The 27,549-nt window shown below is 38.5% G+C and overlaps 1 protein-coding gene across 2 annotated transcripts in view; it reads left to right on the top strand.

Moving 5' to 3' along the window:
- The window catches only part of LOC113024705 (glycine receptor subunit beta-like), a 79,011-nt gene that overhangs the window by 24,242 nt on the left and 27,220 nt on the right, over positions 1–27,549 (top strand). For both annotated transcript variants that reach the window (XM_026171983.1, XM_026171984.1), the window contains exons 3-6: positions 952–1,058; positions 15,303–15,370; positions 15,794–16,020; positions 19,054–19,136. In XM_026171983.1, coding sequence (XP_026027768.1) covers positions 952–1,058; positions 15,303–15,370; positions 15,794–16,020; positions 19,054–19,136 — 485 coding nt within the window. The remainder of the gene's footprint in view (positions 1–951; positions 1,059–15,302; positions 15,371–15,793; positions 16,021–19,053; positions 19,137–27,549) is intronic.

Raw genomic sequence — 27,549 nt, forward strand, 5'->3', positions numbered from 1 at the left:
GTCAGGTCCAGGGGGGCCTAGGATCTCCCTTCTTCTGCAAGGTATCAACTGGGTTGTGGCAGTTGACTCACCCCCTCTTCCACTCACTCAGAGCAGTTCATGTGCCAGGGCCCTTGCATGTGGTGGCAGACATGTTGAGAGGGGGCCTGAGTCCTCGAGAGTGGAGACTCTGTCCTCAGGTAGTCACTTTGGAAGGGCAGAGGTCAGCCTTTTTTCATCCAGGGAGTTGACACACTGCCATCTATTCTTCTCCCTGCAGAAAAACAATGTTCCACTCAGGTGGGACAGAGTTCTCAGTTCCAAAGAGCCCCTTCAAGAGCAGAGGGACCCCCATTCTAACCCTGCATTCTGTCAAAGACTCTATCTGACTTCAACTTATCTCAGTTTATGGAGCTACAGTCACTTCCCACTGGTGGACCAGGAGGTAGCTCACTGCCAGGATACAGTATGCTCTGTCTGGGTTTTCACAGTGTATATCACATGCACTCAGACCATTAGGACAGGGGTGGCTGTAGCTCAGATGGCAGAGCAGGTCATCCACTATTTGGAATGTTGGTGGTTTAACCCCTGACTGTTTTTTTGTCTGGTAAATACTAACCCCAAGTTGCGTCACAATGCATTAATCAGAGTATGAATGTTAGCTAGAAAGCACTTAAGCACAGAAAAAGTACTTGTCTGAATCGATGAGTGAACGTGTTATATGTAACTTTAAAATACTGAACCTGGTGGTCCTCAGCTTACAGATTACAAGGACACTGAATTAGCCGGAGCACTATCAGCCGCTGCCTGCTTGTGGCACCCCCAGAAGTATGAAGTCATATGTATCCATCAAGAAACCATCATTTCTAACACTTTTAGTATTTTAGATTTAAATTATTTTATTTACATTACTTTTATCTGTCATCTGCTCAAATCATATTAATTATTGTCCAATATCATCCTCTTTAACAGGCAGTTGTCTCCAGAAGATTTGGCACAGGTTCCAGCTAACTCTACCTCCAACATTTTGAATCGTCTGATGGTCAGTTATGACCCAAGAATAAGACCTAACTTTCAAGGTAAAGTTCCAGTGTATACAACCACCATGCAGAATTACATTTGTCTTTTCATCAAGTCAAAACACATTTCCCAAAATACATGCAAAGTCTGCACTCATGACTTTTGTTTAAAGACAGACTTTGGTTTAAATATGTTGAAATGGTCATGACACTGACATTCCTGACATAAAACACATGCATAATACATACCATAAACCTTTTCAACATTCTATTGCAGATGTGCATGGTGACATTGGTCAAGTCCTATCAATCCCACCTGTTAATGATAGCTCCTCTATTGATTGTGGCACGATTGTATAAGCCTCTATTATAGTAAATTTGAATCATGCTTTTCCTTCCATATATGAAAAGTGTAGGGATTTCAAACAGTTTGTCAGTACAGACAGTGTCCCATTGTTTAATACCATATATTGATTATAAAATTATTATTAAATGGGATACCTTTAGCTAAAGGACCCCATTTTTCAAACAGGTATCATGAAAAGAAAGCTGAATGCAGACTGGACAGAATCTGGAAAGTATGTTAAATATATGATAAGTAACACATACAAATCTATCGTTATAAATCTCTTTATGAAAGTTCAGGTAAATACTTTACATTTTTTGACTCTCTTATGTCTGATAACTACCATTAGTGTGATTTATGTCTTATGATATGCCATAAAATAATCATGAATTTGAGTGAATTTTGTTTGTATATATTCTTCATTTATTTATTCACTGCTATGACACATTGAGATTTAAAACTATTTTTTGAAGAGAAACGTGAGCAAGAGGGCAGCAGAGGTTACAACAGATTATAGCACCTAACAACATAACAAGTAAAAAAACAAATCCTAGCTTTCAAAATACAGGGTGGGCCATTTATATGGATACACCGTAATAACATGGGAATGGTTGGTGATATTAAAGTCCTGTTTGTGGCACATTAGTATATGTGAGGGGGCAAACTCCTCAAGATGGATGGTGACCATGGTGGCCATTTAGAAGTTGGCCATCTTGGATACAACTTTTGTTTTCTCAATAGGAACAGGGCCATGTGACACATCAAACTTATTGGTAATGTCACAAGAAAAACAATGGTGTGCTTGTTTTCAACGTAACTTTATTCTTTCATGAGTTATTTACAAGTTTCTGACCACTTATAAAATGTGTTCAATGTGCTGCCCATTGTGTTGGATTGTCAATGCAACCCTCTTCTCCCACTCTTCACACACTGATAGCAACACCGCAGGAGAAATGCCAGCACAGGCACCCAATATCCGTAGTTTCAGGTGCTGCACATCTCGTATCTTCACACCATAGACAATTGCCTTCAGATGACCCCAAAGATAAAAGTCTAAGGGAGTCAGATCGGGAGACCTTGGGGGCTTTTCAACTGGCCCACGACGACCAATCCACTTTCCAGGAAACTGTTCATCTAGGAATGCTCGGACCTGGCACCCATAATGTGGTGGTGCACCATCTTGCTGGAAAAACTCAGGGAACGTGCCAGCTTCAGTGCATAAAGAGGGAAACACATCATCATGTAGCAATTTCAAATATCCAGTGGCCTTGAGGTTTCCATTGATGAAGAATGGACCCACTATCGTTGTACCCCATATACCACACCAAACCATCACTTTTGTTGTTCCAACAGTCTTGGAGGATCCATCCAATGTGGGTTAGTATCAGACCAATAGCGGTGGTTTTGTTTGTTAACTTCACCATTTACATAAAAGTTTGTCTCATCACTGAACAAAATCTTCTGCGTGATCTGAGGGTCCTGTTCCAATTTTTGTTTTGCCCATTCTGCAGATTCTGTGCGCCGATCTGGGTCATCCTCGTTGAGATGCTGCAGTAGCTGGAGTTTGTAAGGGTGCCATTTGTGAGTAGCCAATATCCGCCGAAACGATGTTTGACTAATGCCACTCTCCAGTGACGTGCGGCGAGTGCTACGCTGTGGGCTCTTGCTGAATGAAGCTAGGACAGCCACTGATGTTTCTTCATTAGTGACATTTTTCTTGCGTCCACATTTTGGCAAATCCAACACTGAACCAGTTTCACGAAACTTAGCAAGCAGTTTGCTAACTGTAGCATGGGAGATGGGTGGTCTCGTAGGGTGTCTTGCATTGAAATCTGCTGCAATGACCCGGTTACTGCGTTCACCAGATATCAACACAATTTAGATTCGCTCCTCATGTGTTAACCTCTTCAACATGTCAATGGCTGTGAACAAAGAGAAACTTGTAAATAACTCATGAAAGAATAAAGTTAAGTTGAAACCAAGCACACCATTGTTTTTCTTGTGCCATTACCAATAAGTTTGATGTGTCACATGGCCCTCTTCCTATTGAAAAAACAAAAGTTGTATCGAAGATGGCCGACTTCTAAATGGCCACCATGGTCACCACCAGAGATGGGCAGTAACGCGTTACTTGTAACGCGTTACTGTAATCTGATTACTTTTTTCAAGTAACGAGTAAAGTAAGGGATTACTATTGCAAAAACGGTAATTAGATTACCGTTACTTTCCCGTAGGAACGCTGCGTTACTGCGTTACTAAAACCGTGATTCTTTGCGAGAATGTCTCACAACAGTGATGTAAGCGAGTGCGCCGTTAGTGACAACAGCTGTGTGCAGATCAACAATGGATCACATATCGATTGTGGGAGAGAGTATGAGCATGCAGCGTTTAAAGCGTGGAAGTACTGACCTTACTTTGAGTTTGATTCCATAAAAAGTGACAAAAACATTAGCGTCCATCGTGCGTGGGATGAAAACTTCTTTTTACAGCGAAAAAAACCCCCCTAAACTTCCAAGCAAGCACCGAGTACGCAACGACGTAATGGGAAATTCACAGAGAAACTCGCGGATTCTTCAACTGACCGCGGCACACCTGCACCAGGGTAAACCTCCGCCTACCGCAGTCCTGCTTTACAGGTGAAAATAGAGCAACAGGACCACTGAGTCTTTGACTTTATTTATTTTCTGCTGTGTTTTACTTGCATCTATTTGAAAGAGTGAGTGTAAACACAAAAAATATTTTATTTTATGTGCTGGAATGTGTAGAAAATAGGTTTAAATGTTAAACTAATTTATTCCAGTCAGAGAATGTTGCATATAATTAAATTTTTGCTTGATGCATAAAGTTAAAAGATTAAAACTGATAAAACAAGTTAAAAAAAGAGACTTTTCCATTTGATTACATTTTGTATGATGGATTATGTAGAAAAAGTAGAATTGGGCTGAAAGATCTATCACTTTATCACCTATTCAGGTTGTAAATCGTGTTTTTAAAAAGTAACTAAGTAACTAAGTAATTAATTACTTTTGAAAATAAGTAATCAGTAAAGTAACTGGATTACTTTTTGGGGGAAGTAATAAGTAATTAGTTACTGATTACTTTTTTCAAGTAACTTGACCAACACTGGTCACCACCCATCTTGAGGAGTTTGCCCCCTCATATATACTAATGTGCCACAAACAGGACTTTAATATCACCAACCATTCCCATGTTATTACCGTGTATCCATATAAATGGCCCACCCTGTATATTAAAAAACAAAGCAGAAAAAAAAGTTGGATATGAAATTTACCATTGAACTTAAATTGTTATGATGTCCAACAGTTCTGTGAAAAAAAGTTTTACTTTAATTTATAGGAAAAAGTCAATTTTTTTCCAGTCCATTTTTTTTAAATTATTATTTTATTTTATTCATTTTTTTCTTTATCTTTTTATGTTCTGTTTTGTTGATACTTTCTATCTCCCCTGTATAATGTTTAAAAAAACCATAAAAATAAAGTATCAAAAAAAGAAAAAAGTTCAACACTTTCAACTATTCATAGTGCAAACATCTTTCAGCTTTTTCCTATAGGGGTCACCACTGCAGATCATCTTGCATTTTATCCTATCTCTGCATCTTCCTCTGTCACATCAGCCCTCTGTATGTATCCATGAGCCTCCTCTGAGGTCTCTTTCTTTTGTTCCTTCCTTCCATCCACTATCTCTTCTCTGTACATGCCCAAACCATGTCAGCCTTGTCTTGATGCATGCTCAATCAGGCAAGTAAATCCCAAAAAGTTGATTCTGTTCACATGGGCATGGATTTTTCAGTGGGAGAAACGTTTCATCACTCATCCAACTGACTTCTTCAATCTCAGCTGACTGCAGGTTTCCAACCTTATAAACAGTACATTTGCACAATGACTGAAACTACCACCACTGGCAAACAATGGGCTTTGAGGTCATTTTCTTCATTAATATGGAAATTGTCATGACCATTGATCAAAGACCACTGATCAATGGCCATGAGTACCATTCACAGAGAGTTGGGGAATGGCTGCAATCACAGCATTGTGAGATGGTGACAGATGTACCCTTTGACCCCCTCCTCGATTCAGAGATGGTGTAGCCACATTGCCACAGGTGTATAAAATCAACCACCAAACACCATTACTAGCAATAAGGAATGCATTTTCAGAGTGGGAGAAAATGAAATAGTGGCTAAAAAGAAAATCCTTGCTCGAGTGACAGCTTTCCTATCAGGCACTGTAATTCAAGCACTCACTGAAAAGGGGTGGGGGTAGGGAGAGCGAATGTCCTGTCACTGCTATGAGTAAGTCTACCCTTTGAAAGCCACTACTGATAAAGACACGAGCCAGTGAAGAATGCAGGATATGACTTTAACATTAGCAGCTCTGTTCGTGCAAGCAAATCATTAAATAGGGCCAGAAAAGGAGGGAGGCTAAAGACAAGCTTTGAAAGATGGATACAGAAAAGAAGAGATGCTATCAAACTACTTATACTTAAAGTACTCTAGAATATGTGTATGCATTGCTAGCTGTTCAACAGTATTTACAGCCTGGCAATTTCTGCTCTAGTTATCTAGATATGACATTGCTCACGAGATTGTTTTACTGTTTTTTTGGCAGTAAAATATTATACTGATAATGGATAGAGTTGGGCAGGTCAGTGGGAGGAATATACATGTTTCTTGCTGAGTTGTGTCTTTTGGTAGACAGCATGTAGAAAATGTTTTTTGTGATCTGGGTGGGGTGGGCAAGACAGTGAAACATAAGCAAAGAGAAGGAAGGCTTTAGCTGTTTTATAACTAGTTTCATAACTTCCTTGATTTTCTGTTGAATAAAGTCATATGTCAATATGGCACCGTCAGTGGAGGAAGAAAAGGTTATTGTCTTTCAGTCCAATCAGCATTCTCTACACACCAACAACATCTTGACAAGTATCATCTTATGCAAATTTTATATAGATTTTTCAATCTAAATTTCATTAAATGTAAAGAAAGACTTTTGCCATGAAGATGAATTTCAAAGTCTTCAAAAGAAAAATCCCAAAACACAGCTTGCTCTGTCATTTTGATGTCGCCTGTCATCATTTACACAACACTAATACAATGATTAAGGCCAACTGAACAATCACAATTCTTCTATTGATATGCATCAAAACATCCCACCTTAAAAGTTGCTCCTGAGTGAATGCATACTTACTGAAATGTAAATTTTCTGCGGAGGAGTTCACATGGTCACAAAAAACAGGCAGTTGTGTTTGCATGGATCCTCATACTAATTGTCTTATGATGATAATTTACGTCACTGGAACTCAAGCGGACCTTAGTGGAGACAGAAAGTATAATCCCTAATTTAGTCTGACAGCAGGATGATATATTGAGATGATATAATACTATAAGACTTTTGAGTCCTCATTAATACAAGCGCTATATAGTAAGGAATCACAATAATTCAGTAAGAAACAAATGCATGAACTAATTTGTCAGCATCACGGAGTCAGGATATTTCTAAATTTAGTGATGATTAAGTGAAAGAAGGCAGTCAGGGCCATTTGTTTAACATGGTCCCATCAATGTTTCTTATGGCAGTCAAAGTCTATAGAGTGATTTCTAAATAATAACATAAAACACCACAGAATTCTTGCTTCTGATGGAAAGATCAGTAGGATTATTTTTGTTGTGTTGTTTCTTCCATTAAATTTTACTTGGTTTTTTGATATTTTAGATTGAACAGTATGAGTCAAATCAAGTAAAATAGTGTGGGTTTTTTTTTAATTAATTAATTTATTTATCTATCAATGGGACAGTGGTGACCAGAGATGGGTAATCCGATTACTTTTTTCAAGTAAGGGATTATCATTGCAAAAAAGGTAATTAGATTACTGTTACTTTCCCGTAAGCACGCTGCGTTACTGCGTTACTAAAACCGTGATTTTTTTGCGAGAGTGTCTCATGTCAATGAGGTAAGCGAGTGCAACGTTCGTGGCAACAGCTGTGTGCAGATCAAAAATGGATAATATAACAAGAGCGGGAGAGAGTATGAGTGTGCAACATTTAAAGTGTGGAAGTACTGACCTTACTTTGAGTTTGATTCCGTAAAAAGTGACAAAAACATTAGCGTCCGCTGCTCACTGCGTGGGAAGAAAACTTCTTTTTACAGCGAAAAAAACCCCTAAACTTCCAAGCAAGCACCAAATACGCTGCCACTGGAATGTGAAATTCACAGAGAAACTGCCGTATCATTCCACTGACCGCTGCGGCCTCCGCCTGCCCCACTCCTGCTATACAGGTGAAAATAGAGCAACAGGACCGCTCAGTCTTTGATTTTATTTATTTTACATGCATCTATTTGAAAGAGTGAGGGTAAACACAAAAAATGATTTTATTTTATGTGCTGGAATATGCAGAAAATAGGTTTAAATGTTAAACAAATTTCTTCCAGTCAGAGAATGTTGCTTATAATGTTTGCTTGATGCATAAAGTTAAAAGATTAAAACTAATAAAACAAGTTTTAAAATGAGATATTTTTATTTGATTACATTTTATATGAAGGATTATGCAGAAAAAGTAGAATTGGGCTGAAAGATCTATTGCTTTATCACCTATTTAGGGTGTCAATCATGTTTTAAAAAGTAACTAATTACTTTTGAAAATAAGTAATCAGTAAAGTAATGGGATTATTTTTTTGGGGAGGTAATCAGTAATTAGTTACTGATTACTCTTTTCAAGTAACTTGACCAACACTGGTGGTGACAGAGTTAATGGGAGGGAGCCTTGTTCAACATACACTTAAAAACCAGCCACAGGTTGCTCTGGAATGTTTTGCTCTGTTTCTTTAGTGGAAATGGTTAATCAGAATAACAGTGAGTTACTAAAGATTTGCAGATTAGGTTTTTGCAGGGATATTATTTGTGGTCTAATAACTGATGGGCTGACATATGCCAACTAATGCAATAATACTAAAAGTGATCATTATAACACTATAGTACTAAGTACTACATATACCTCTCACGTATTACTTACTGCACAGGGAGATGGGTGTTTTCAGGGAGATGGGTGTTTTCAAACACAATTTTTAGTGAAAAAGTTTATTGGTTTATAATACAAATAGTTTTATATGAGTACATTAGTATGCACAAGTGTACATGTCCATCATAATTGCTATTGTTAAGTCTGCCAATTTCATTAAATACATGTGGGTTGTGTTTTGTTTGCTTCTCCCCCTGAGAATGATAACCAAATTTTTATTTTTTAAGTTAAAGAGGTAAAAGTGTGACTGAGATTGTGCAAGAGATTAGTACAAATTGCATGAACAAATAATACACACACACACACACACACACACACACACACACACACACACACACATATATATATATATATATATATATATATATATATATATATATATATATATACATACATACATACATGCATACATACTAGGGCTGCACGATTAATCGTTAGAAAATCGCGATCTCGATTCATACTTATGTGCGATCTCATTTCCAAATGACAACGATTAAAAAAAAAAAAAAAAAAAGACGACGACGACCATTGTACCGCATTTTGATCCGGGACGTACTCTGCATGAAAACAAGCGCTCACTCTTCCTGCTCAACAAATGACAAGGACGGAGCCTTATACCACGTGACACAGAAGCTGTGCCGTGTGATGCTAAAATTAGCAGGAAAAAACAACGGAGAGCACGTCAGGGATGACGAGAAAGTGACAGGAGAAAATCCGTCCCGGTCAACCACCCAAACATCAATAACGGGAACCTTATACAGCGCTTCCCTTTACCCGTCGACCTCCCACAGGCACAAAGAAATTACGGAGGCTATCACTTATCACCTGACCAACGATATGGCTCCCATCAACACTGTGCAAAACGAGGGATTTAGGAAAATGATCAACACCCTAGACAACACCGGACTCTGAGGAAGAACCACCTGTCCTCAGACATCCTGGTGAACTTCTATCGTTGCACCATCGAGAGCATCCTGACCAACTGTATAACAGTCTGGTACGGGAACTGCTCTGCCTCGGACCGGAAGGCGTTGCAGAGGGTCGTGAAAACTGCCCAGCGCATCGCCGGAGCACCACTTCATGCCATAAAAGACATCTACAGGAAGCGGTGTCTGAAAAGGGCTGGGAAAATCATCAAAGACACCAGTCACCCATCACATGGACTCTTCACCCTCCTGCCCTCTGGGAGGCGCTACAGGAGCCTCCGGACTAAGACCACCAGGTACCGGAACAGCTTCTTCCCCACAGCTGTCAGACTCCTGAACTCTGCCTCCTGACATCTGACCCACGTTAACACATGGACTGGACAGACACACACCCACAATGGACAACTGTACCCTCAAACACACAATAATAACATGGACTGAACCACCACTCACAACCACTAGCACTTTATATAGCCTCTGTAGGAATTATATCTCACTTATCTTAACTGCACTACTGTATAGCTCTGTGTAAATAATCATTCTGTACATTCGATAATTTTTAACCCTACAACTGTTTACAACTTGCATAGTTCCCATTTCTGTATAACTGTATATCTCAGATTTCTGTAAAGTTATTTATTTCATATTCTGTATAGTTTTTCATATTTATATCCTGTTCATAGCCTGTACATAGCTTGTACTCACTACAGCCTGTACATACTTATAGTTATAAAATATTCACAACATACTTCATACTGTGTACATTATAACATACCATAATAGACCCATTTCTGTAATATATTTACATATCTATATTATTGCTAATATATATTGTAATATATCTATATCACTAAAGCACTTCTGGATGGATGCAAACTGCATTTCGTTGCCCTGTACCTGCAATGACAATAAAGATGAATTCTATTCTATTCTATTCTAAACGCTACACAGTGCCGTCCCGCAACTATTTTTCTATTGTTGCACTACCTGCTCTGTACACGCAGTGTCGAGCAACGGTGGAGACGGAATTTCAAGCAGTACAACATTTTGCGGCAACAACAAAATGTGAGACATTTGTTGTTTTTATGTTCAGTCTCAACTGTTACGAAGTTGATGTGCAGTTAATAAGTGCAATAAATATTTATACTGGAAAAGAAAATCGTGATCTCAATTCTAAGCCAAAAAATCGTGATTCTCATTTTATGCAAAATCGTGCAGCCCTAATACATACATATATATACACAGACACTCATGCAGTGCAGAGAAATATTATAGAGAAATTATAGGTCACTTAAGACTTTATACACAATATAACAGTTTAAATAAATCTAGAGAATTAGTGAAAATATTAAGCTGCAACCCAACAGAACAAATAAAGGACATACTCATAAGTCTCATAATGCTAAATGAAAAAATTTGTTCTACCACTCTCAGAAACCAGATCCCAAACAACATCTGTTTGAGATACATGTGAAAGCTTGTGTACAAGAATATTATTTTTCTATGAATTGTATGCATTTATTGGATTGGATTGAAATGGCTACATGAAGAACTGTTTACTGGAAATAGTTTTGGTGTAGTTTAGCAGTATAAAATGTCTGAATTGTCAAACTGACTTCATTTATTTTTAAATTTTCATTTTTTAATGGGTGAAGAGGTTTACAATGAAAGCTTTCATATCAATGTGAAATTCAGTTCAGTTTTATTTATTTAGCACCAAATCAAAACAGTGGCCTCAATGGGCTTTATATTATAAGGCAAAGACTTCACAATAATACTGAGGCTTTTTTTTTTTTTTTTTAAGTGTCACCACAATTGAGTGAAAGGGGTGTGCTTGTAGTAGAAAATAGATAAGCCCAAAGGGAAGGAGGAGGGACTGTTAGCTGACAGCTGGCTGGGTATTTATTGCTGTGCTGTGTCTTCTTATTTCAAAAAAGGCTGAATCTTATGTAAAATTCCAGTGTAGGTGTACTGTTTGGTACCAATGCAAAAGACAAAAAAATCATTTTTTAAAGTTATAAAAATGCACAGTTTTTTTGTTTTGTTTTGTGTTTACCTGTGTTTGCATGATCACATGGGGTAACTTGCTGACCAGTAAAAGCATGTTTACTAATTTATTCAGTATGCACTCCCTTCTTTGTGTTGATAAAATGTGACTTAAACATGTTTTGATGAAGTAATTTGAGCTCTTGAAATATTTTAATCCTTCACAATTTTCTCACTTTATCCCAACACCATTCAATAACTTTTACCCAATACTACTTGGTCACTTAAATACTACATGTTATCTTCAAATTACATTTTGCTATTATATTCTAGTATCAAATACACAATTTTCAAATGGAGGCCTTATAACAGATTATATTGTTCTCTTCCAAGATGGTTGCTGGCATCCACCAGTAACCTTTCAAAACAAAATGTCTAATTTCACTGCATTGACAGTAGGTAAAGAATTAAACTGACATTACTCCACTACTGAATCTATATAAACCAACAGTTAAATAATGTCAGTTCTTCCGTGTTCTCTGGAATCAATCACAGCAAAGAAATTAGACTCTTTCTTTTGAAAAATGTTGGGAAAGAACAATACAAAACATTCTATTTAAGGCCTCTAACGTCAAGATTCAGTTAAACAACAATTATAACTAAACAATTTGAGGTAATGTTAGTTTCCATTAACATTAAATTAGGTTACTGAATTGGCAAACACCTTCCTATTAACATTACCCATTTTACCCCAATAACTAAAGAAATTAGCACTTGCAGGTCAAAACCTTTATTCAAGAGATGCAAAAATAACATTGATACAGTGACTGTCAAAAATTACGGCACTGATCATACTGTGACATCTTGGTTCAAAACAGCACACTTAGAAATATTCAACGTTCCTTACTTCAACTGAATGAAACTGAAAATACCATTTCACACGGCCCATATGGGATATTTAGACTGTATAACTGTTCACGCTACATCTCTTCACTAGTAAAAGAAAGAAAAAATACAAAGAGAAATTTAAAAATGCTGCCAAACAGACAGAGAACTTGTACAGAGCAAAAGGAAAAACAAACAACAACAACAACAAAAAACGGCTCGTCCTCATGGCAGTTGCAGTGTATATAAAAATGAACCCTGCGATCTGTTCCTGGAATTGAGCTTCAAAAATGCAGCAGAACAAGTGTGAGATTTAAATGTCTTCTCACCTAGAGCTGATCACCTCACATGCATAACAGTGAGCTTCGTTGCAGGAGCAGTTTTGTCTTAGTTGTGAGCTTTTCTTGAGAGCTGAGTTGCTTCCAACTCCATTACCACCCTTTGAATCACCTCAAAAGTGTAGCAGAGTTGTGATGGGTAACTCATATTGAAGGAATAAAAAAGGTCCAAACAGCATGGCTACTGCAAAGGTCACGTTATCCAGATCTTGAAGAACTACTATACCCTCGATGATGATGCCAACGTCAGAAAAGTCATTGCCTGGTGCATCCTCTGGAGACAGATGTTCATTGTGGTTTTCTCAATCTGTGCAGTGGCCTCAGTCAAGTCCTGGTTAAACACAAAACATTTCTTTAAGATTCCTTTTTAAACTCATCTCTTTTGAATCTACCAGTTCTAATGTTAGAGTAATTTAAACCAATGCAAGCAACATAGTAAATAGCTATAGCCAAAGAGTGGCCTGCCATGCTGCCATTCATGGTCTAACAGAGTTTCTAAGAGAGGGTGAAAAACATAATTTCAAATGCTTTACATTAGTTTTTCTTAGAAAGACACCGGCCCATCAGAAATCCAGGTTTTGTCACTCAGAAGATGTTAGAATTTAGACTTTCAGCCCCACAATTTGGTTAGCTGTTGGTCTTTTTTTTTTTTTTCAAACAAAAGCTAATGTAAATATTGGTGGGATTTTCCTTTGTTCACTAGAATGACAAATTTAAAGTTTTTTCACACTGATGTGACCCCTAATACAGGGGTGGGGCCTCAAGGGCCGGCGGCTGAGTTCACTACCAGGCCTCATGTGAACTTCAAATTATTAAAGAGGACTACTGGTCCTAACTGGTCCAATGAGGATCAAGTGGATAACTAAATGCATTTTTAAATGTTGCAAAGCCACAATCTACTCATAAAACACTCACCATGAACTCCTGCACCAAGATGTTGCAATTGTCTTTCACACAGATGCGGAGCACTTTGATGAGACTCCCTTTGAGCATTAATGTCATCCTAAAGTATTATAACAAAGAAAACAGAGATTTGTGAACTTTTCAGTAGCACAGAAGAAAATGATCCCAGACCAAAACTTAAACCAGTCAACATGCAACACCAGCATCTACAAAGCAATATCAAAAGTTCCTGTTTGACATCAACTTTATGGATATATAGTTTCCAGAACATTTATTTTTTTAAAAAGATCAATTTTTCTCAGTGGGCCAGTAAATGCATGACGAAAATTATGGCATCCTTTCGGTGGAATCAGTACTCACAGGTAATAGTTGACTGTTTCAATGGATGCAGCATAAAAATCTTTTACTGACCTAATGCAATACATATACACTTTGTAGTTAAAGAATTTTAAAGTTCTTACTGTCATCATGGCAGCTACATCCTTTAGCTTTGTGCCCTGTTCCCCCGATCACTTTGCAAACACTTTCAGCAGACTGTCAGAGAGAAACTCAGCTCCGTCAGAAACCTTGACTGTAAAGGCATGGTTGGGATGCACTGGAATGCTGCATTTCATCTGAAATGACATAAAATTATTTTGAAATAACAGCAGGCACTGTGCTTGGTTAATAATCAGTAATGTTTTGTTGAATAAAAACTGTGTTTCCAGATCTTATGGGATTAAAAAAATCCAAAGATGTTTATTTCTGATTTGCAACCCAAGAACCCACAAGTTACAACCTCATTTTAGTTCAAGTGTGCATTAATGTGAGTCCAGTAATCACCTTTCTGACAATACATACAGGTATAAGTTAAACCTATGGCAGATTTTGGATTTCTCAGTTGTATTAATAGGGTGGTCTATTTGAGTATGCATGCACCTAATAATTATAAAAAACCTATTATAATTAAGTTACAGAAACCTTAAGCGAAAATAGAATATACTTTCTTACCATAACACCTTGAACCCACAATCCATCAGCTGACTCCTGGTGAAATGCAGAATAGATGTGGTCTCTCAATGTGCATCAACAAAAACAAAAACAAAAACAAAAACAAAAGGACAGCAGGTGAGGGCAGGAGGGGTAGGGATGTAAGCTAGCATAATACCGCTGATGATATTAGCTAAAGCTGTTCAATGTCCAAAATCTCACTAACACCACGGTGCAGTAAATACACAATGTAACTGAAGAGTCAGTTGACAAATCTATTCACACAGAAAACCAAATTATGTTATGAGTGCCTCGTAATTAGGTTTAATGTGATATTACGGCTCTTGTGCCAAAGACAAATTCAAATGAAAAAGCGCCAATTCTTTGATAACAGATAAAACAGCAAATAAGCTAACGGCTCTTTTTTAGCATGTTACATGGCGGCACTTTAGACGTTTAACTACATTTGGCTGAAATATGGTAAATATTAATTCAAAAAATCAAGACATACCAAAAAACGTAGAGTTGGCTGCTCGACTTGACTGAGATGGATGCATTTTTTAAACCACGATCCAAAGCCCGCGAGATGAAATCACGCGTGGTTTCACGAGATTTAACGTTGCTATCTTATTGACTTACTTCACCTGAACATGATATGAACAATTTAATACACCCTTTCTGCATATCATGTAGTTTTTACACTATATAGTTACATTTATCTTTAAAACATGAGGCAATTGTGTTAAATACATGCAAGATGCTTACATAAATCCAAGAGATGGCCAGTCCCTTTTTTTCAGTGCATGGGGTAACTTGCTGACCAGTAAAAGCATGTTTACTAATTTATTCAGTATGCACTCCCTTCTTTTAGAATCATCTTACTTTATATTGCTTTGTGTCCTTGTGTCTATATCTCAGGTATCCCAGTTGAGTCCAGAGTGAACATCTTCATTAACAGCTTTGGGTCTATCCAGGAGACGACTATGGTAATACAGCTACAAACAATGCATATTAGATTAATGGAATTTGGCTCAAACTACTAAATGTTGGAGAGATGCAGATAAGATAAAGATGCAGATTGTATATTTTTACAAATACGCATTGCATTAATGATAGTCATTCACTGTATTCTGTTAAATGAATGAATCACCATAACTACATTAGTATTATTAATACTGAAGAATTGAGGAGACACTTGCTACATGTTACTGTTTTAGCCTGACTCAGGATACAGCTGTTTATTGGCGACATATGGAAAAAAAATAGGATTGCACAAGTATGACCAGACTTAAGAAAAATAGCAGAATAAAAAAAAGAAAAGTTTCACAATATGTTTCATTTTAAATATTAGCCATAACAAGTAGGAGTTGATGTAGTGCAAATTATTAATACAATATTTGTCTTTGCAGGACTACAGAGTAAATATATTTCTTCGACAAAGATGGAATGACCCTCGTCTACAGCTTCCTACAGATTATAAGAGTGAAGCACTAACTGTTGATCCCAAAATGTTCCAGTGTTTATGGAAACCAGATCTTTTCTTTGCAAATGAAAAAAATGCAAACTTTCATGATGTCACACAAGACAATATACTGCTCTTCATCTTCAGGAATGGAGACGTCCTGATCAGCATGAGGTGTGCTTTTAAATCTGTTTTAATCAATCTATGGGACCCATAATCCATTTTTTGCCTCATTCTTTTTAAACAATGAATACCTTTTAATATTCTGAAGAAAATAACTTCTGAATGGATTGCCATGAATTGGACAATCACTGTGATTATCCGGTCATGACTTATGTTTAAGAAATCACATTTTGGTCTCTTAAAAAAAGTGAGTGATTCTCATGAGCCTCAGCCATACATATTTAGCCCTACAAAAAGTTAACATGTTAGTATGGTGCATGAAAAGGTGGCTTGTAGTGTGTAAATCAAGAGGGTGCAAACACTTAAGGGGAGCAAGAAAGCTTTGTTTCTCTTGAAAGCTCTCATGAGTACCCGTTCGTTGTACACCCAAAGTGACCTGGAACAGTGTCATAGAAGTCATTAATACATGCAGAACTAATCAGTTGTCTGGAAAATAAAGTTATAATTTTCAGAAAAGCCCACTGACCTCAGTTTGTAGCAGAGTCTGCAGACTTTAGAGACAGTTTAAAGTTTTTGTCTTTCTCTGAGGGTCATGGAGAAATTATTGATTCATAGAAGTGACTTTAATCTTGTCTGTGTGACAGGTTTTTTGAATTTAAATTAGATCATGCAAAATATGAATATTTTATTTTTCTCACATTTGGGAAAAAGAGTGATTAGGCTTCATTGAATAGTATAGCACTACACACATGTTGTCAGTGTGCTGACAACATGTGTGTAACTGCAGGGTTATAGTATGTTTCTAATATAGGAGCACATGCTGTGGAGTATTGTCTCTGTAAATATAAATCACAGATGACAGGTCAGGGGGGAGATATCTTCACCCCCACCCGGGATTGAGTACAAAGGCCCAAGTGTGATGGAAGAAGGATCGTTGAGTGCGAGAGGAGCTCGCTACTGTAGCCGGTTACCAAGATTATGTGAGGTGCCCTCTGAAGGTCTACTAGATGATGTAAATGCAGCACTACTGACTATACCTACCGCCGCCATTACAGAGACTAACAAGTTGATCTACACTACGGCAGCAGTAATCAGTGAGATGCTTGGCTACAAGTTGAGCAGCCACAAGGAGCAGTACCCTCCATGGAGAAGATGACTAGAGGCTAAGATCAAGGTAGCATGGAGGGAAGTAAGCCAACTATCGGAGCTGCACAAATGGGCAGTGAAGAAGGTGCTTAAGAAGTACAGCAAGCTGTCCATATCTGAGGCCTTGGAAACTGTCAAGCAAAGACTCACAGCCTTGGTCAGCTGCTTGAAGAGGTACACTAGAGAGATAAGAGTTGGTCAGCAATAGGTCCTGACATGGTTCATGCCTACTGACTGAAGAAGCTGACTGCACTGCATGCATGTCTTGCAGCATAAATGAACCAGCTGCTAGTAAATGAGAGACACCCAGAATGGCTAACTTAAGGCCAGACAGTTCTGATCCCCAGGGACCCCCAGGTCCCCTCCAGCTACGGACCAATAACCTGCCTCAGCACCATGTGGGGCCAGTCCCATCCACCCAGAACCCACAGAGGGTCAGGCACCAGGGACTGGTGAGTGTCAGTACCACGGTCCAGGATGAGACAATGCACATCCATGAGTACATCAGGAAGATGGCCCCAACCGACCGTGTGCTCAGTGAATACCTCAGGCAGCAGAAACCCGAGGAAGAGGAGGAACCATCATAAAAGAACAAGCCCCTGCACGGTATGTACCACCGGCAGATAGAGGAAGCGGCTGACATCCAGAAGTCCTACCGGTGACTGGATAAAGCTGGACTGAAAGATAGCATAGAGGCACTAATCATGGCAGCACAAAAACAAGCTCTGACCACAAGACCCATCTACCACACCAGGCAAGACCCCAAGTGCAAACTGTGTAAAGATGCCCCTGAGACAATCCAGCACATATGGTGCAAGATGCTGGCAGGCAGGGCATACATGGAACACCACAACCAAGTGGCCGGCATAGTATACAGAAACATCTGTGTCGACTATGACCTGGAAGTCCCGGGGTCAAAATGGGAGAGGTCAAGGGTGGTAGAGAATGACTGTGCTAAGATCCTGTGGGACTTCCAGATACAGACGGACAAAATGGGATGGCTATCCAACTAGTTATAGTAGTGGTGGACAAGCAGAGGAAGACGGCTGTAGTGATAGATGAAGTGATACCAAATGACAGCAACATCAGGAAGAAGAAACACGAGAAGCTGGAGAAATACCAAGGGCTCAGAGAAGAGCTCAACAAGATGTGGAGGATGAAGGTAACAGTAGTCCCAGTGGTAATTGCAGCACTCAATGACCCCCAAGCTAGGCGACTGGCTCCAGCAGATCCCAGGAATAAAATCTGAGATCTCTGTCCAGAAGAGTGGAGTCCGAGGAACAGCTAAGATACTGAGCAGGACCCTCAAGCTCCCAGGCATCTGGTAGAGGACCCGAGTTTGAAGGATGAATACTGTGAGAGAGGGGAATTTTTTACAAGCCACAAAATGTTTTAGCACTGATAAAAATCACAATGTAATTTCCTTTACAAAACGAATCTCTCCATAGAACATTTTTGTTCAAAAGTCAATTTTTGTATGTGTTTATTGATATTAATAGCTATTAATAAGCTATTAAGCTTTAATTTAATTTTAAGTTTTAAGTTTTAATTAAAACTCTAAGAACCTTTGTTTTTTTGTGAAATTTGTTTAGGCAGTATGGATGTTCGAACACAAAGTGGAGGGGAAAGAGGGGCAGAGCAACACATGAGGACATTTTTCTTCATACTTGAGAAAATTTCCACCTAACAACTTGTGTAAAATGTTATGTTTTATTTGTGTTATTATTAGATAACATATTAAATATTATTTTTCATAGAATTGTAATTTTGCTATCTCGCTCTACATATCTCTGGAATAAGTAAGAAAGAGTTTAGGATGTGTTGTTAACATAAAAAGCTGGTAAATTAACTTATTTTTAAAAAAGGATTATACAGTAATAGGGCAATTTTTTCTTTGTCCTGTTGAGCCTGTTGTGTGTTTTCCGTTTACACATGCAGGCTGTCGGTGACACTGTCTTGTCCCTTGGATCTTACGCTTTTCCCAATGGACACACAGCTATGCAAGATGCAGCTGGAGAGTTGTGAGTATATTCCTGATCTAGCTGCTCTCTCCGCCCTTGTTATTTCTTGAGCTTCTCGCCTTCCTTCCAGCTGATGTTGCTGACACTTGTTATAGCTACATCTATGGCTGTCTTCCTCTGCTTGTCCACCATTACTCCTCGAGTTCATTAACCATCTGAAGTTTTTCTGTCTGAATACAAAAAACTAAATATACTATAAGAGGAACTACACTGTAAAAACTGTGACAAGAGGTTACTTAAAAAACCTATGGCAACAAAGTGACACTTAATTTACTTAAGTAGATTTAAATTTCAAGTGATTTATGTAAAATTTAGATAAAATGTTAATTAAATTTCAACAAAAAACAAAAATAGATATTATTAACATTCTCTTGTAAATATGTGTTGAATTTAGGGACAAAATCTCAAATTGAAGGTTAAAATTGCCTAATTGTAACAAAAAATTAGTTCATTTGAAATGAATCGCTGAGAAAAATTACTTTGAATTTACTAACGATCTGGCAAAGGTTTAGTAAAAATGACTAAAATATCCATTACAAAAAAATTAAAACTTTTTGTTTTTAATTAAAACTCTAATTGGATTCACTAATTTTCCAATTAAACATTATAATTAATGACTGAATAGTAAGAGAAAATCAAATTAATTTAACTTCTTTTCTGAGTAAAATGAATCAATTTCGCAAAGACAACATTCAAACAGTAATTGTTTTTATTGTGGAATTTAAAACATATATAAAATTTATAATATAATATTTTTCTGATTAATTTAGATTGTATGCACTGAAATTCTTCACTAGTGCTTGCCCCAAAATAATAGGAAGAATAGGCCATAATTGAAAATACAGTTTCAGCCAACTTCTCGAGAATGTCAGTCTTTACTTTGGAGGTGGGCAGAAGATTTCCATTCTTTTTATACTCCTCGGTGGCTCTTTCCAGTTACATTTCAGTTTCATGTGCAGACTGTGGAATGGGGAACAGCTTTGGCCAGGGCTCACAACGTTCTGTGAACTTCTGCCTTTTGAGAATAATGGTGTCCTGAGAAGATGTGGTTGCAGCAGAGTCTGCATTGGATACAACTGGATTGGATGATGAGTCATAGTCAGTTGATCAGAGGGGCTGCCGAAAACTGGCAGGATGACCAGGGTGATGCCAACAACCTTCACAGTGTCTTTGTCTTTTATCTGGTCACTTCTGCGAATAGTGAAGTAGTCCTGAAATTTTGGTTTAAAATACTGAAGACTTAAGTTGTTTGAAATCCCAAAGGTATCCTTCACAACACCTTGCAGCTCCTCTACTGTTGGTGGGATCCCTGATGGAAGAACCAACTTCTCCGTTAGGTCATCAGTGATTACATGGAGCTTTATCTCGTTCAACCTAGAATAAAATGTAAATGGACAGAGTTAAGTTAGATTAAGTAGGGTCAACTTTGTCATTTTCTGCTGCTTCAATTTCAAAACTGGTAGTTTAATTCAATACAATCATCCATCAAAACCTATTCAAAATGCATAGTCTACATACTGATCAGCTGAATTTAAGTTGAGGGATCTTCCAACAACTGAAAAGAACACAACATTAATAACAATCGCACTCTCCAAAGTAAAAAATTTTACACACACAAATTGTTAAAGACAAATTTGAATTAATACTAAAATTTTTAAAGGTGAGATTCACATATAAAACAATGAAACTCTTTATTAGATTAAAAAGGGAATAGACTCTATTTTCTGTACCGATTTGGTGACAGATCATGACATGAAATAACACTATTTGTGTATTTATATACGTATATATCTTCCCATATTTGAAAAGATGTCCTTTTAATCTACACAAGGTCATCTCTGTATCCAAACACCATTGGGTGTTAAACATAGAAATTATGAAAGACTTATGTCAGATTAAACACGTATTACTATATTATTTCCTGAATGTACCTTTGTCTTGAAGATCGTTACATTGTGACTGAGCATGGGTCTCACTGATACACCAACCAAGTTTAACTGGAAACTTGCATTATCCCTCTATGTGAGCTGTGCCTGCACTAAATTCACAGGGCTCCGACAGCATGAAAATGAAAACCAGTTATTTTGCTGGACTGAGCCACTTTAGCTTAATTACCACAACTGAAAAACACTGCGTGGAGACAAAAGCTTTGAAAAACCGTGACTGACAAAATCCCGCACAAATGATTTTAATTACATCACTCACTGCTGAGTGCAAAACTTTTTCATAAAATTTTAAAAGTAAATGAGGGAGGTTACAGCCCATCGAAATACATAATTGATATATTTTTTTAATATGGTAAAACGTGGTTAGTCAAAGCTCTTAAGTAACACAGCTGCGAAAGCTTGGAAAGTGACCTTATGCTAGCAGTCCACTTCGTGCCATTTTGTGTAAAAATACAATACTGTCATTACAGTGGTCATTATTAATCTAATTTTGACGTATCATACTGTTTAGAACTTTTACTCAAAACTGCTATATGTTACTGTTTAAAACGTGTCGTATATTTGTACAAATTAAGATAATCTTACCTCGGACAAAATGGAGATCATCCACTGCTGAAGCATGTGTGTCCTGCATGTGGCACAACGGACTACGGGCGGAAGTGTAGAATGATTGAAATGGAACTGCTTTCATTAGTTAAATCTATTAGATTTCTTCATTTTTCATGGTACTCATACATTTTTGTTAAATCTGCTCAACTAACTATTGCTTAATTTACCCCAAACAAAATTGTGTAAATTTAAATAACTGAACATCTCAAAAATGTTTAATTTTTCTTAGATTTAATTAAAACAACACATACATGTTTTTACTGATTAATAGTTACTATTACTTTCCTATTAGATACTAATTAACCCAAATCACAGTTTTTACAGTGTAGAGCTCCGATGCAGCCATAGGTATAGCTGCTTCTGACCGACTTGGTCAGCTTTGTTCACTTATTGGGGTGAGGAGTGGAAGGTAAGTGAGTAGAGCTATGCTGTAGAGATGAGACGAAAAATATATCAGCAGCGTTGAACACAGCGTGCTACTAAATTGCATTTTAATTACTAACTCTCTGCCAATTTACTCTTTGACAACTTAAAAGGTATTAAAAATAAGAATTAATGATACATTTCAAAACTTCAGCACTCTGTAGGAATGTGAAGAAGACCTGGAAAGTTTGCAATATTTTAAAATTAAAACTACAATTAAATGAAATAATTAATGAGAGAACAAAATTTCTGATGCAAAGGCTGTGATTGGGGAACTTTGAACATGGTTATAAATCTGGAACATTCCTTGTTAACCAGCTAACGCTAAATAGTAGGGGTGCAACGATAATCGTATCGATATTGAACCGTTCGATACAGTGCTTTCGGTTCGGTACGCATATGTATCGAACATTACTAAATTTTTTATTTATTTTATCAACTTTCCTTCTGACGATGCTGTCTGTGTTGAGCGCTCAGTGGATCTGCGCTCGACAGTGCAGCCTAGGCAGAGTAGTCGAACGCAGATTCACTGAGCGCAGGGCAAGCTAGCGAGACAGAAGTTAAGCTCTCCTTGCAACATGGCAAATTGAACCTCCCCCACCCTCATTCAGATCTGGCGTTTGGAACTATTTTGGTTTTCATGTGACGTATGACCCTGAAGGTAAGCGTGTCATGGACTAAAGTAAAACAGTATGTTGGATGTGCCACGCAATGCTCAATTACATGGGTGGGAACTAGTGCGTTAGTGCAGTTAGCTCATTAACGTGTTGGCCGTCCAGCCCCATGCACGGGCGATCCGCGGTAGCTCGTTAATGGAGATTTGCCGTGTTGTGGCGTTAACGTCATTTCAACAAGATTTACGCTGACAGCACTAGTGGGAACACAACGAATATGACTGCACATTTACGCCGACATCATCCTAGTGCAAAGACAAGTGGAAGCAGACAAAAACAACAAGCACGCATGCTACAAACTTGAGTCATTTAGACAGCCGTTAGCACATGATTCTCCTTATGGGGACCTGATATGTTTAATATGCTGCTGAGAATATAGCCCAGAAGAAGCGTATAGTATAGCTTTTATTTTGGAAAGAGCCATTTCTCTGTAATAAACTCTCTTTTCCAAAGATCAGTGATTCCTCAATCAGATACAGGGCTTACAAAATTGCCTGCCCGACGTCCCGGGGCTAGCGATTTTTCCAGTCGGGCTACCAAAATCTATCTCTAACCTGCCCGTCGGCCTATCGTAGGAAGGAAAAATATATGTCAATGCTTTTGCATTCTTTTGGAAATGTAGCTGGGTAATTATGTCATTGGCATCTGTGAGCCACTGTCAATATGTGACATATTGAAATCGCGTTTGAATTTGCACTTGTTTTTTGCTTTCACTTTGCAATCACACGAACTGTGTATAGAGAGCGACAGCACTGATTGGTGAGTGACGATAATTTGCTCACCAATTCCTCTGACATCGTCTCATCAATCATTAGCTTACTATGCAAACATGACAAGTGAAATCTCCCGCAGCAAGCTTAAGCATGTGAGAGGTTGATCGCGCAGAGAATCGCTGAGCTTATGTGAGTGCATCTGTAAAAGCAGCAGGATATATATTTTAGTTCTGCTGAGCCAAATAAGACAGGTCAGGGTGAAGAAGTGACAGCCAAAGAAAAGCTTAGCACAAAACGGAAAAGTTATGACAAATCAGACTATAAGGCAAAAAGAAAGTGCAGCTTTATGGTTTCATGGACAACAGAATTTCTGTGGCTACAATATGACGAGCTAAATAACAAGGGCTGCAATTAAGTGGTCCGCAGGTGCGCATTCGCTGTCAAAATAAAAAACACGCACTAGATAAGAAGTTGCAACGCGTGTTTGCGTACATAAGATTTTCAGGAGGAGGACAGACATTTGTTTAGAACTCTTAAAGATGTCGAAGAAGCTCCTTTAAGCAATTACTGTGATGTTCCTCCACCTCCAAAGAAATGTCAGGAGTCCGAACCACAAAAGAAGCACGTATTCTCAGAAAAGTAGTTGCAGGAGGTGAGCTGGCTTCAAACAAATGATGAACGCACAGAGATGTGGTGCGGAATGTGCCGTGAAAATTTAATAAATGACAAATTAAAAAGGCATGAACATTTTTTTTTGTATCAAAAAAATATCAAACCGTGACACCAAAGTATCGAACCGAACTGTGAATTTTGTGTATCGTTGCACCCCTACTAAATAGCTAAAGCACTGTCAAACATATGCATATGGCGTTGTACTATATCATTATATTAATCCCTTTACTATAGTATTCTTTTGTTTTTATGTTTTAGTTTCACTCTGATTTAATGGTATGTGGCGGTGCAATGTAAAATAAAGCATCGGGAGCTGGGATGCTACATCCTGACTCCTGTATTCTTTGGCTTGCTACTGAATTGTGGACCTACGCACACATGCAGACACAAGGAGAGCAGTACAGTGAAAAGATGGATATGGAGCTGAATAAACTACAGGGTGGGCCATTTATATGGATACACCGTAATAACATGGGAATGGTTGGTGATATTAAAGTCCTGTTTGTGGCACATTAGTATATGTGAGGGGGCAAACTCCTCAAGATGGGTGGTGACCATGGTGGCCATTTAGAAGTCGGCCATCTTGGATACAACTTTTGTTTTTTCAATAGGAACAGGGCCATGTGACACATCAAACTTATTGGTAATGTCACAAGAAAACCAATGGTGTGCTTGTTTTCAACGTAACTTTATTCTTTCATGAGTTATTTACAAGTTTCTGACCACTTATAAAATGTGTTCAATGTGCTGCCCATTGTGTTGGATTGTCAATGCAACCCTCTTCTCCCACTCTTCACACACTGATAGCAACACTGCAGGAGAAATGCCAGCACAGGCACCCAATATCCGTAGTTTCAGGTGCTGCACATCTCGTATCTTCACACCATAGACAATTGCCTTCAGATGACCCCAAAGATAAAAGTCTAAGGGGGTCAGATCGGGAGGCCTTGGAGACTTTTCAACTGGCCCACGACGACCAATCCACTTTCCAGGAAACCGTTCATTTAGGAATGCTCGGACCTTGCACCCATAATGTGGTGGTGCACCATCTTGCTGGAAGAACTCAGGGAACGTGCCAGCTTCAGTGCACAAAGAGGGAAGCACATCATCATGTAGCAATTTCAAATATCCAGTGGCCTTGAGGTTTCCATTGATGAAGAATGGACCCACTATCGTTGTACCCCATATACCACACCAAACCATCACTTTTGTTGTTCCAACAGTCTTGGAGGATCCATCCAATGTGGGTTAGTATCAGACCAATAGCGGTGGTTTTGTTTGTTAACTTCACCATTTACATAAAAGTTTGTCTCATCACTGAACAAAATCTTCTGCGTGATCTGAGGGTCCTGTTCCAATTTTTGTTTTGCCCATTCTGCAAATTCTGTGTGCCGATCTGGGTCATCCTCGTTGAGATGCTGCAGTAGCTGGAGTTTGTAAGGGTGCCATTTGTGAGTAGCCAATATCCGCCGAAACGATGTTTGACTAATGCCACTCTCCAGTGACGTGCGGCGAGTGCTACACTGTGGGCTCTTGCTGAATGAAGCTAAGACAGCCACTGATGTTTCTTCATTAGTTATATTTTTCTTGCGTCCACATTTTGGCAAATCCAACACTGAACCAGTTTCACGAAACTTAGCAAGCAGTTTGCTAACTGTAGCATGGGAGATGGGTGGTCTCGTAGGGTGTCTTGCATTGAAATCTGCTGCAATGACCCGGTTACTGCGTTCACCAGATATCAACACAATTTAGATCCGCTCCTCACGTGTTAACCTCTTCGACATGTAAATGGCTGTGAACAAAGAGAAACTTGTAAATAACTCATGAAAGAATAAAGTTACGTTGAAAACAAGCACACCATTGTTTTTCTTGTGCCATTACCAATAAGTTTGATGTGTCACATGGCCCTGTTCCTATTGAGAAAACAAAAGTTGTATCCAAGATGGCCGACTTCTAAATGGCCACCATGGTCACCACCCATCTTGAGGAGTTTGCCCCCTCACATATACTAATGTGCCACAAACAGGACTTTAATATCACCAACCATTCCCATGTTATTACGGTGTATCCATATAAATGGCCCACCCTGTACATCGCAGTTTTTTGACGTGAACAGTAAACATGGACAAGACATGCTGGAGAAGCCCTTCACTGAAGAAATCACTGAGCATTAAAGATAAGGCATCAGCTCTAAACATTCTGGTTCTAAATGCTCATCAAAATCATCTGGGGGTATTGAAGCGGCATGAGCAAGAGCATTGGCAGAAGCTGCAAGAGCTTGTGAAACATTTGTAGAAAGGGAAAATGCCATCAAGGTTTCCAAAGCAAGATTGGAGGCTAATTTAGATGCCCTGCATTTTGAAAAGTAGGCAGCAGCTGCATTGCCCAGGTAGACACATTAAAGGCCGCAGGCTGCTGTGGCTCAGGAGGCAGAGCAGGTCATCTACTGGAAGGTTTGGAATCAAATGTTTGGTGGATCGATCCCTGGCTCCCCCAAGTCTGCATGCCAAATATTGCAAGATATTAACCAAAGCTGCTCTCTGATGCATCCATCAGAGTATGAATATGCGTAAGCACTTTAATCATAGAAGAAGATCAGTGAGGAAGAAAGTGCTCTTGTGAATGTTAAGTGCTTTGACTGCACCATGAACAAATGAAAACCAATATGCAGCTAGTCCCCTGATGAAGAGTATGCATCCAGTGCAGGTGTGATGGACATGGCAAAAACTGTGGCACATATAGAACTGGTCGGTCACAATTATCACAATTTGATGACTGTCCAGAAACCTACAGATCATGAACGTCATCTTTCCTTACCACAATAAAGGATTTAAACCTTACCACCAGTTAAGAGTTGGACTTGCTTGCAGCATTAGCCCCATTGTGCAGAAGCCGCCATGCAACTTGCAGGACAAATGGATTTCTCAAGGATCAAAGTATAAGGAAGAGTATCATATATCTTATCATCCCGTCTCTTTCCTTACTCAGTTTATCTGCCTGGTGGCAGTTGGGATCATTCCTTGTCAAGACAAGGAATGATCCCAGCTTTGTACATCAAAGCAACTATTTTCCCAAGCTAGAGAGGCTTTTCTTAAAGCCTGTAAAATTCAGGAAACCAGTGTCGATGCAAAAGACTAATGTCTAGTCGGATGCAGATCAGAAGGTAACAGCTAACGATGAACCAGATAAATATTGTCCCATCCACTACAAGCCTCACCCACTGAGGAAATGCTGTGGCTTTAGATTGGAAACAACTGAAGATTAGAAGGCCTGCTTAAAAGAGCAACAAAATTGTTTCAGATGCTGCTCATCATCTGGACATCTTGCCCACACCTGCAAAGCTGCATTAAAATGTGATGAGTCCAGCTATAGATGG

The sequence above is a fragment of the Astatotilapia calliptera genome, chromosome 6 (assembly GCF_900246225.1).
Source record: "Astatotilapia calliptera chromosome 6, fAstCal1.2, whole genome shotgun sequence".
Taxonomy (NCBI): domain Eukaryota; kingdom Metazoa; phylum Chordata; class Actinopteri; order Cichliformes; family Cichlidae; genus Astatotilapia; species Astatotilapia calliptera.